This window comes from Chelonia mydas, chromosome 10 (assembly GCF_015237465.2).
Source record: "Chelonia mydas isolate rCheMyd1 chromosome 10, rCheMyd1.pri.v2, whole genome shotgun sequence".
Lineage (NCBI taxonomy): Eukaryota > Metazoa > Chordata > Testudines > Cheloniidae > Chelonia > Chelonia mydas.
The window spans coordinates 22,881,505-22,893,897 of NC_051250.2; the positions used below are offsets into that span (position 1 = coordinate 22,881,505).

Here is a 12,393-nt window from a genome sequence, read left to right on the forward strand (position 1 = left end):
TTGATATTATCGCGCACAGGCTACCATTGACCTCAAAGATATCAAGAGTTTCAGTATCCAAACACTCTATGGTTCTTGCCTGATGGTTCTGGGAGGACAAATCCAAAAGACTGAGGCAAGAACTGACTTGACTGGGAATTTCCAGCACAATTGGCCATGGCTGATACAACTTGGAGTCTCAGCATCGATCCAGGTATTTTTCATTTTAAAATAGTTTGATGAATTATTATTTATTATTTGTAATCCAGTAGTACCAAGAAGCTCCAGTCATGGACCAGAACCTTGCTGTGCTAGGCACTGTGCACCCACAGAATGTAAAGATGGGATCTGCCCCCAAAAGTTTACAATCTAAGTAAAGCCAAAATATAAGCCTTAAGGATGAATTTGCTGGTTTGTGAACCAGTCTATTCCATTTTGATCTTTGATAGTATAGAGCATGTGATGATCAGGCATTTAAAATGCTATGCAAGTCCTGAAGAGAGAGATTTTCAGAGCATTGCATTGCTCAGTGAGACACAGTTCCCATGATTTTAATGGGAATGTGTACTTTACTGGGAAATATTTCCTTAAATGTCCCCTCATGGAATTAAGAGAAAAATCCTCCTGTCTTCTAAACTGTGTGTGTGCACACATCAATGGTTTATTGTATAATCTTAGATATATTTTCATCTTTTTATGGGATAAGGTGTAACTTAAGCAATATGTGACATAAAATTGATTCCTACAATTGATTAAACTCAAGTTAAATTGCAGTTCATTCTAGTGGATCTATTTGGTACTAGAAATGTTAATAGATAATGAATGAATGGGTTAAAGCTCTGCTATTTATGGGTCGATTTTAGTAACAATTGTAGATAAAAGTAACTTTTCCTTCTGCTGTCCTTCTCTGAAAAGGAACAGGCCAGGATATTGTCTTTGAATGTCTGTTTTCAGTACATATACATATCTTTTATCAGATGGTTGTGTCCCTTCAAATATTAAATTCCACTCAAGAGAGACGTGTGCAAATTATGACTGGACGAACATCAGTCACATACACAGTTAACTCTCGTTACATTGGCCAGCAAATGGAAATTTTCTGTCAAAGTGTACATAACAGTGAGGCACTACTGGCATTTGGCTACCCTAAGGCGACCAATCTGACTCTTGTGTTACAGAAACTAGGTAGGATGCTGGTTTTTTTGTAGTCTTTTTATGCAACAGGACTTTGTGTTCGTTACTACTTTTTGTGTAATTCTTTGCAAGTTGATTTGCTGTGTGCCACCGATACTGTCTAAAAAGTCACAGTATTTCCTTTCTCCAATAAAAATGGTAGCACTTAAAAATGTGTATGGCATGAGATGAGTTAGATCTATTAATTTTTGTATTCCAGTTGAGGTCAGGGCCCCATGGTGCTAGATGCTGTACAAATACAATGCAAAACACCAGTCTCTACCCCAAGAGCTCACAATTGAATTAGACAAGATTGATAAAATGTGGGAGAAAGGTTAGCATTATTGCCGTGTTATAGATGGGGAAATGAGGGGCACCAAGGGAAAATAACTTGCCAAGGTCACACCGAGAATCTGTGACAGTGCTGGGCATTGAACCCACATCTCCTGAGTCCCAGGTCAGAGCCCTAACCCCAAGAGGGCACTCACTCTACCACAAATTGCTTCAGGTATAATTTTGTCTTCAGCTTCCAACCAGCTTTTACAGGCTATTTTAGCTACCTATGCTGAAACAATTCAGCAGTTCTGGAATCATTAATACTGTGAAAGATGAGTCTCTAGGGTTTTTTTTTAAGCAGTCAAACTATTGCACATATGTCTCCATCACATACATTCTTTCCCGTTATGTAACAATGAGAAGAACTGAAATACAAGGCAAACGTTGATCAATTAATGATCAAACTGGTTAATAGCCTGCCCGTCATCTGTTGCATACCAAAAAAAGCAACCAAAAAACCCCCCAGATCCACCAAACACCACTTGCAGCATGGAATTCTCCCTACTCCCCCAAAACAGAAGTGCATCCAATAGTGATGAGATTTCCATTTGGGGTTTTGTAGGAGGGCCCTAATCATAGGGAACCAATGCAGTTCTGCTGTTTGCAGTGGGAGAGGGTAGGATTGGGAGCCCCCACACAGGGTGCAGAAACCAACCACTGTGTGCAGCAGCAGAGCACAGGTCCAAAGGGATTTACAGTGCAGGGTTTATTTGTCAATAGTGATGACAGGGACTCCATTGGAGCACACATTGCTGCAGTCCTGGCAACAGAGCGTAGGTGGAGGGAAAGGTTTCTTCCCTCAAGCCCTTGTGCATCCTGAGCACACAGCCCAGTTATTCAGGCCACGCACCATCGCTAACATTTGCCTCATAATGCTTAGATAAAATGAAAGGTTGACACTAATACCATGTGCTGGTTCCTGCTCATCTCCCCCCTCCCTTCTTTCCACAGAGATCCCGGGTCTCCCTTGGTCAAGGAGTCTCCGCCTCTCTTACTCACACAGGGCATGAGCCGGTGCTGCTAGGAGTCGAATTCTTGGCAGACTCCCCTGTGCTCTGCTGTACAGGAACAGATTTCCTTTTGCCACATTGCCAACACCATTTGGCCCAGCAGCTCCTCATCTGGATGAAGGAGTGGCCAGGTCAAATTTGAGTGGCGTTGCAACCTTGTGTGCCAGGTACCACTGCATTGGAGTGGTCAGGCCCTGGCCTCTGGCTCTGTGGCCTACGGAACTTTGAGCAAGGCAAAAGGCGAGGGGCAGAGGTGGCACAACCCCCCCCCCACACACACACGAGCCCCCTCAGTTGGCACCACTGGTCTAAACCTGGTCCCTGCACCAAGAGAAGGCTTGACCTAGGTGAATTGGCTAGCAGTTGTGTATGAAGGGCTATAGTAGTCTCCCATGGCAACCATAAACCTCACCACCACCACATGGCTTGACCTGTGGATCTGTTTAGGTGCAGGCAGAGCCACTTGTCACATGCCAGCCTACCCTCCAAACATCAACACTGAAGGAGCCACCACAGCTGCATGGCACTAGAGGTTGTAGACCTTATCTCCATCTTTACTTCCTATCTCCCACTGCAATAAGTGTCTTCTGTGCCCAAATGGAAGAATGGTCACATTTAGGTAAACTCTGTAATGTAAGGAACCCACAGTCATGTAAGCACAGGTGTCATGGAGGTCAACAGGGACCAAACCAGTACTTTCAGTACCAATAGCTAAAGCCCTACTACTTAAATCAAAAGGTGTGTTTCCATTAGCTGTTAATAGGTGCTCACTCTCATTGAGCCAGCTACTAACTGGATCACAAGCTAGCTTACTGCATGCCTCTCCACATTTTTGCCTGCTTCTCTAAAACGTTTCTGGGTTTCATGTTCCCCCCTTTTTCCCCTGCTGTTTTTATGTCCTTTTCCCATTTTGCTAGTGAAAAAGTGGGAGTGGAAGGGGGAAAAAGAACAAAAAATTTCATTTGAAATATTATGATAATCTCTATTTGTAATAGAGGGGAGCATTTGACCTCAAAACAGGTCTTATTTGCCAAAGGAAACTATGCCAGTATGCTGGGTGCTATAAAAACCATGTGTATTGACAGACAATAAAGCCCTGATCTTGCAAAGCACATTGACTCCTATGAGACCACTCGCATACTTAAGATTGTGTATAACTTTTAAGTGCTTTGCTAGATCCTGGCTTAATATATACAAATGCAATTAAAGAACCCAGTTTTTGGGCTCAGCAAACCCAAGACCACAGCCCATGCCATTCTAGAGTGTCTGATGTTTTATGGCTTTACTCTAAAGGTGTATTCACTGGCACTTTCGGTTTTGTATAAGCCTGCACTGAATGGGATGGAGCCCATTAAAATGGCATGATTAATGTTATGTTCCTTGCTTTTAGCAAACAAAGCCAAGACGACCTTTGACATTCAATATGATGACAAATATATAACTCTGAATATGGATGCTGTTACTGACTTTGAATTGTATGATACATTTGAACTGATGGCAGAGGTAAAACATTCAATAACTGTTCTCAAGCATCTGGGACTTCCCTTCATGAGTAAGGTAATAAAACATAGATAGATAGCTTTGTGTGCTTTGTTCAGAGGAGTGTATTGAGTTACCATGGATAATAATTTTAATTTTAGTTACACTGGCACGAATCCATTGTAACATCAGTGGCAGTACTCCAGATTTAGAATGGGGTAGGTGAGAGCAGGTCTTGGCTCAGCATATCCAAATATTTAATTAATATAAATAAATATCATGCAGAGCTAACAGTCCACTTCCAAGTAAATCCAGTAGCTAGTAGAAATTTCTGTTCTTACGTGATTAAACATGCACTTCAGAAAGGAGCAGATTTACAATAAGCCATGGTGATCACATTTTCTAATTGAACAGATTCTTAGCAAACCAGAAAGACTTTCCTGAAAACAGCTTTTTCACACAACCCTGATATAGAATCACTGTGTTTTGGTTTAAATCATTTGTAGCTCTTTAGCAGGGACATTTGACCAGATGCAATGACTGCCGCACGTTTCACTGCCTCTCACCATACTCAAGCAATTTACTATTCAAGTAATATTTTCAAGCTTCCAAGCCACCCACTGGGGTCAGCAAAAAACTGCACACATTCATCTCTTGGGAAGGGTATTGGTTGGAATGTCTCCTCACCTTCTCTTGGGTAACGCATAGAAGTAGTACTAGTAAGCGCCTGATGTAGCCTCCTACCTGAGATGAGATAATGTGTAGCTAGGAGACAGAATGTAGATTAAGGTACATTCTTCTTAAAATAAATATTAGATCCATATTAGATCCTCATATTGTCAATGTTGAAATTAGTATTAAGTATTTAATACCAACATCTTACTGAAGAGGACAGGAACTACACTCTTGCTTTTCCCACCTTGAGATCTTTTATTGTAACGTCTTATCCTCTAAAAGTCTCCATGAGAAAAGGAAGAGCGCTGACACGCTGACTCCTTCAGTGCTTTATGCATGTAGGAAGCATGGGTTAACTCTGAATTATTGAGCACTCCAGTGACGAGCTAAGTGCCCTCAGCTCCTGCTGACTCAGCATACATCACACATGCTGACTTGAGGGTACTCAGTACCATGAGGGACAATTCAGCATCTTGTAGGATCAAGCTCTAAATGTGGTATCTCCCAATAAGTCTATAAGCATGTAAGTCCTATGGATACATTTATGTTAACCGGTGTCCATGGACACAGTATTAACACAGTACAGCTCTGGAGTGCATCGGAGTTTACTACAAATGAGGTTAAGGGAGTTAAGCCTGCATTGTCTATTTTAGTATGATTAACTATGATAATCAAGGGATCCAGATGGAAAATGGGGAGGGGTCTACTTCTAAACCAACCCATTCAGAAATATGTAAGTCAGCATTATAACTGCTAAGGCAGGAAATACCATTTAATATTATTTAAGTCTCCCGATGCTCCTCTATAGCTCAGTTTTAAAGTCACCAGCTATTAAATCATCAAATGTGAGCAGCAGAGCTGATTCAGCAAATACGCTGCTTTGCTAAAGCAGAGACACTTTGTAGAGCTGTCAGTTTCCATAAACTTTTTATGGAAGACGCAGGTTCAAGTCTCTGCTCTGTCTGATCTGGCATGAAAACATTTGCGCTGAATCAGACAGCAGCAATTTGAACATGGGCTTCCCACCTCCCAAGGCCAGTGCTCTGATCACCCGGCTACATTGAGTGAGACTGACTGACACACACACACTCCTACTTTCATTAAATCATTCAGAAGGTTTGTTCATGGAATGAAAACAAATGTTGAAACCTTGAAAGCTGCCACAAAGCAGAATTGTCATCCACTGGTCAGCTCTTTACTTCTTTGCCCAGCACTTTAAGATACATTAAAGCAACATCATGACTTGGGCAACTCTGAGGAACATTGCAAGGGGCACACAACCCATATAACTTATTGTGAAGAGCTAAAAGACCCTGCATGTTTTACTGTGTGTTGTATAATGGGACACTTTGCATTGGGCTTTGCTTGAGTTAGCAGCTCCAACGCTAGCTTTGTAGAGACTAGAAACTAGCTTTGTACCACAGAGCCTTATAGTGAGAGACTGCCCTTTACACGTTCTGTTTGCTGTCTTTCTGCTTACCCCCCAGATAGCGTTCCTCGAAGTCCTAACTGCAAGTGAAATTGAAGGCTCTATGAAGTTGACCTGTGAACCAAATACAAACCTCTCAGTCACCATCAATGTGAAAAATGAACAGCAAAGGTGAGAGGGTGATTTTGGTTATTGTAAAGTTTGAATTCGGCTGGTGAGATCACAGAAATACAGTTAAGGCCTTATTAAATGGCCCAAATACTAATGAAGTGGATAATAAATCCTTAAATAAAATACACAGCCCTAATAAACAGGATGTTAGCTCAGGGAAATGTATGCGGGGCTGAAGAATGGTATCAGTCCCTAATTGCTGGTGATAGGGAAAATTTAGTAGGCATGGTCTGCTGTTCCCCTAGCCTGCTCCAAACACAGGGGCTTGGGAAAGTAGATGCATGTTTTGTGCTGGCCTCTTGACCATCTGCCTCCTCCTCCCACATTTCTATGAAGAAACTGTAGAATCCCTCTGCAAGAAATCTCCACTTCCTTACTTCCCCAGGCAGGAGACTGGCAGCATTTCCATGGAGTTTTGCCACCGTATTCCTTTGGCGGGGACCAGATGACTGAGGCTCTGACCCAGCAAAGTTCTTAAGCCCATGCCTTAACTCTAAGCATGTGTTTTAACTCCCATTAAAGTCACTTCAGCACAGTTAAACCTCAGTACAAATTGTGAAGACTTCCTGATTCTTCTAATTTGGGGGCACTCTGATGCATAGCACTTGTGGTATTTACGGTGTTTATTTCCAGAATTCTTCTAAAACTTTTCAAGGATGTTCTATGAAAGATTTATAGAAAAGTGATTCACTTCAGAAGGATTAGATAGAAAATATCATAATAGAAAGGACTTGGAAAGACTAATGCACAAACTTCTGAGCTTTTTAAGGGGTCTAAGAGATGTATTATTTTGGCTCTTGAAATTCTGGAATATTACACATGTATTTCAGTATATTCCAGCCAGGGACCTTTGCACTAAGAACTCATTCACATTTAGCTAGAATTCTGACCATAGCAAATTTTCATCGGGAAACAATGACTGACTGCATTAATAGCCTCATATTCCTAGTACAAGTCCCATGTTTAAATCAGTGATGCGCATGTGATACATTCCAAAAAAATCATATTCCTATATATTGGACTTCCTTGGAATGCATATCTTCCATAGAGGTCAGAATTTGTCATTTCATTTCTTTTGCCTTTAACAAGTCTATTAAGTGCAATTCATAATTCACGAGACTCTGGTAGATTCAGAGGCCTATGCAGTTGCACCCACGTATTCCAGCAGTGGTTTGGACCCTTTTGAGTGTTGTGTTCCAGTGACTCATGAGTAGTTTTAGAAATATTTTTGTCCAAACAATGTATTTCTTTCCTCTAGTGAAGAACTGAATATAAAAGCCCTACAGAATGTCCCCTTCCTTCTTCAATACTTCCCCAGCACAGCTGAACTTTCTTCAAAGGTAACTATCTACAGGTTATCCACTCTCCATGTCTTTTGCTACACCCATCTAATTTTTCAAGATTCTAACAGCAGGATTTCTAGCACTAACAACTATTAATTTTTTATTATTGGTGGGGTTTTTTTGGCACAGCACATTTCCAAGATGCTGGATATGTTCCAAAGCAATAATTGTCAGCATTCCTAGCACAATAGGGGGGATTCATTTATATCAGTAGATTCCATTTCCTAAACACTGGATAAAGCAATGCCAGAATTTTGTATCCAAAAAGAATTTCTTTTGCTGTCCCAAAGCTGTATTTATAATTATGTTGGTTATTTAAAAAAACAATGGTCACTGAGGAAATTGTTCTGGAAACTGGCTACTAGCAGTGGGTGTGGAATACAAAAGCAAAGTAGGGAAGGGAAAGAATAACATTGTCCACAGGAGAAAGTAGACTATTTGTGTGTGAGCAGTTATTGCCAGAGTAACAAAGCCTAATTCCTTATGAGGAAGGCTACGTTTTAGTCACGGGTACTTTTATTAAAAGTCACGGACAGGTCATAGGCAATAAACAAAAATTCACAGCCTGTGACCTGTCCATGACTTGGGCTGGGGGTGCTGTGGTGGGGCGGTCCAGGGGCGCTGCAGGTGCTGGGGGGTGGCCCGGGAACCCCGCTGGTGCTGGGGAAGGGGGGCCAGATGGCGGCGTGCGGCCTGGGACCCCCGCTGGTGCTGGGGTGGGGGAGGGTTGGCGGGGCTGGCAGCCTCCCTACCCGGATCCGCATGTCCCTGCAGCTCCTAGGGGGAGGGGCAGCCAAGCGGACGCTGCACACTGCTCCCACCACAAGCGCCGGCTCTGCAGCTCCCATTGGCCAGGAACTGCAGCCAACGGGAGCTGCGGGGGTGGTGCCTAAAGCCATGGGCAGTGCGTGGAGCCCTCTGGCCCCTCCCCCTAGGAGCTGCACCGTGTTGGTGGGAGCTGGGGAGACCCTCTACGCCGAGGTAAGCACTTCTTCCCATAGCCCTGAGCCCCCTCCCACACACCCAAACTGCTGCTGCTGGCGGCCCAGGGGCTTCCCGGCTTGGGCAGCCCCTGAGCCAGCACTAGCCACTGCAGAAGTCACGGAGGTCATGGAAAGTCACAGAATCCGTGACTTCCGTGACAGACACACACATTGAGAACAGTCTGTTTTTGTAACCTTTCATGCTACAATATGAATGTAAGAAAGAAAATGACAAATCACATCCACCTTTCCGTGTAATATACTCTGCCACAGAAACAAGAGTCTGAGTCTAATTAAGTCAGTTTTCTCTTTCACTTTAACTGGAATTCCCATAGGTAAATTACTCCATGAGGGAAGCAGAAGGCAGGCTGTCTATCAGGATGGAAAAAAAGGATTTCCATCTTACAACTAAGTTAACTTTCACTGAGACCAGCTACAGAAAAGTCATTGAAATGATGCACACAATGCCCCAGGTTGGTACCATCAGCTAAATAGCCACTGTCATTTTGTGTCCATGCTTAGGACTAATCCTGCTCCTGTTGGAGCCATTAGGAGCTTTGCTATCGACTACATTAGCAGCAGGAGTAGGCCTGTAGTATTCTACGGATCACGGTTAGTTTAGTTTAGTGTCCAACAATGTAACCACTGTTTGGTTTGGGGTTTGTCTGCGCATGCACATAGACAGTGCACAGTGTATACAAATACATGCTGTAGAGAAAATGTTGTAATATATTCAAAACTGAATATTGGCCAACTCTTGCTACACAGTTACCACACATACTTCCTAGTCTAAGTAGAGAAGAAAACTGTAAAAACGTCTTCTACCACTGTTTGTAGTAACTGCTTGTGCAAACACTGGATTTTTTTTTTAAATGGTGACACTGTGGTGCAATAGAGAGAATACTGTAATAGGTGTGGTCAGATAGAGATGGCAGAGTAAGCAATAAGTGTACAAAAACAGATATTGTAAAGAGGTTACAGTACTATGTATGTTTGGTTACAGTAGACAGAGTAGGGTATTTGACAGCAGACGTGCACTGTCATTTATATAATGGTAGTAACTAAAAGCCTCAGTGAAGGATCAGGGTTCCGTTGAATTGACAAACATTTATACAAACATTTATTTAATAGATAACCACTGGCCCCAGTGAATTCAATCCCAAATTACACATTTTAGATTTTTCTGTCTCCAAAGTCCTGGTTTTTAATGGATTCCTCCCCCGATTCTATTTTCAGTTAAAATTTCTTCCAAGGCAGCTTGTGTTCATGACGGTTTACCACAAAAGTAACAGAACTCATTTGCTGAGACACATTGTGCTGTGGGATGGCAAGGAGGTAAAAGTAACTGGCACTTACACTGGACTCTTCCCAAAGTTATCTGGAGGTCATGACATTAAGGGTAGGTTTCTCAACTTTCTAGGAAGCCTTGATAGCAGAAAATAAAGGAAACTTAAAAGTGAAGGACACAAAATCTGGTTATCTAAATATTTTAATGCCAGATAAGTTCAAACATTTTGGGACCAATCCTATAGATCTTGCTCAGGCAAAGTTGCCAATGAATTCAAGGAGTAAGGACTTCAATATTGGGCCCTTTTTTTCTATCCTTTGGAATGAGACTGTAAAGTGAGCTAGGTTATTTCATATGGCCTTCTTCAGAAACTGCTTGTAATAAATTACATTCCACCAAGGCAGCCCAGGAGCCCCAGGGGCATTGTGCACATTGCCTTGTGGTGTTCTCCCTAGAGCAGTGGCCCTTTACCACTCCCACCTTTCTAAGGCATCTGTCTAGAAAGATCATCTAGCCCCCGATGCTGAGATTTCTTCATCTGAAAATAACAACTTTCCTGGTGTTCCCTACAGGAATTTCTTTTGAGCAGATGTCTCCATTTTAATTACTGCATGGTTGATTTATTAGTAAATAGAGAATTTTTCCCCCTTCTGTGGTTCTTTGTAGTCAGTAGAAATCAACACGTGGCACAAAAAATGATTTTATGAGAAAAAGACGTTCTTGCTAAGTGCCAAATGTTGTCCTTGTCTTCTTGAGGTGCTATGTCATGTGCACTGTGACTAATTAAAAGTAACAGAAAACCAGCATGGTAATCTGAAGTTAATCTGTTTGAACTCTTTCTTTTAGTGGAGTTTTTCCATCCTCTCTCCATTCCTTTCCCCTGGCATTCGAAGATCAACATGTATGTGGAGCATTCAACACACAATCATCAGGATGATGTCACCATTGGTTGGAACAACAAAGACCAGGTAAAACAGCACACAGCACAGAAGAGATTTGTGGAATATCAAGTGTTTTTGAAAAGACTAAATGAGACAGAAAGATAGTCAAGGAATTTGAGCAGAAGAAAAACTGTAGACTTAAGATAACTTTGTAAAACTATGAATGTGGAGCAGTCCTTATTCTTAGTGGAACTACTTAAATGCAATACCTTTTATTGTATGCAACATCCTTCAGACAGCAACCCTACAAACTGCTTTACAAAGAGAGGCAACCAAAGGCTAAATGGAAATGGTCCAGAGTGGAAGACTGAAGGAATTTCATCCCAAATGAAAGGGCAAAAAACAGCTATTCAGAATAACATGCAGGCCAAGATTGAAGGTGCAAATGACCAGGATGGGGCAGAGGATGGATATAGGGTCAAAGAGGTAGAATGGAGCAAGTCTTTGGGGAATTTCAAAGCTAAAAAAAGAATTTTGAATTAGGTGAGAAGCCACTGAAGGTGGGGAGGTGGTTGTAAGGGATTAAGAGATTGTTTCTTTCAATGAAGTGGGTCAGATTCATACTAACAGGAGTTAGACAATAAATACCCCAAGTGGCAGGCATTTTTAACATCAGTGATTTAATCACAGCCTTTTCTTCTTTGATTTCTCCTAATTAGCAATAAGAATGATACATTTGGCATAAAATGTCTAATACATTTTATCAGGGGGGTAACTGTTTTAGTCTGTATCCAAAAAAACAACAAGGAGTCCGGTGGCACCTTAAAGACTAACAGATTTATTTGGGCATAAGCTTTTGTGGGTTAAAAACCACTTATTCTGAAGACTGAAGGAGATGAAGACTGAAGAAGTCGTTTTTTAAGCCCGGAAGCTTATGTCCAAATAAATCTGTTAGTCTTTAAGGCACCACTGGCCTCCTCATTGTTTTAATACATTTTACACTGTAACAGGTAAACCAGTTTCAGTTTTTAAAATAAAGGAGCAAATCTGCCTTTAAAAATAATTGGTAAAGTAAAGGACCATAATTTAATAATCTCAGTTATAACATAGAAACATGGCTGAATAGTTGAGTTCATCTCAAGCTCTGACTTAAAGCAAATTATGTGTACTCTGAATTTGTATCTAAGGTATAATTACCAACATACTGAGGCAATAAACAGGTTGTTACACTGGCGTAATGTTACTCAAGACAGGTATATTTCAAAGAGTATTATTTTCTTAATGATGGGAAGGGGAAAAGCAAAGTATAAAACTCATTACCATAGCGGAAAATGAGTTTGCCTCCATAAAGGATCAAGCTTCCCTTAGAGTAATAATGTACAAGCATCAATATCCCAAATGAAATTTAGAAGAGGGATATACTAGGAACAGTTGAACCTCCGCTGAAATGTATGCTGCCATTTCCATGTGTGGTGTGTGATGTTAAACAGTTCTTGCATAACACTACACAAGTTAGACCCCAATTCTGGAAAACTTATGCATATACTTAAACTTCACATGCCATGAGAAGTCTTCTTGAAGCCAATGGAACTGCTTGCAGTGCTTAAAGTTAAGTGCATGTGTAACCCACACACCACCTGTGTGTG

The 12,393-nt window shown here is 41.5% G+C and overlaps 1 protein-coding gene across 4 annotated transcripts in view; it reads left to right on the forward strand.

The window, feature by feature from the left end:
• LOC102932729 overlaps positions 1–12,393 on the forward strand; it is a 152,358-nt gene that overhangs the window by 114,112 nt on the left and 25,853 nt on the right. For 2 of the 4 annotated variants that reach the window (XM_043523560.1, XM_043523559.1), the window contains exons 49-56: positions 20–193; positions 957–1,164; positions 3,889–4,055; positions 6,140–6,252; positions 7,511–7,592; positions 8,914–9,051; positions 9,815–9,977; positions 10,713–10,834. In XM_043523560.1, the coding sequence (XP_043379495.1) occupies positions 20–193; positions 957–1,164; positions 3,889–4,055; positions 6,140–6,252; positions 7,511–7,592; positions 8,914–9,051; positions 9,815–9,977; positions 10,713–10,834 (1,167 nt within the window). The remainder of the gene's footprint in view (positions 1–19; positions 194–956; positions 1,165–3,888; positions 4,056–6,139; positions 6,253–7,510; positions 7,593–8,913; positions 9,052–9,814; positions 9,978–10,712; positions 10,835–12,393) is intronic. The other 2 variants (XM_043523561.1, XM_043523562.1) reach the window with 1 other exon arrangement.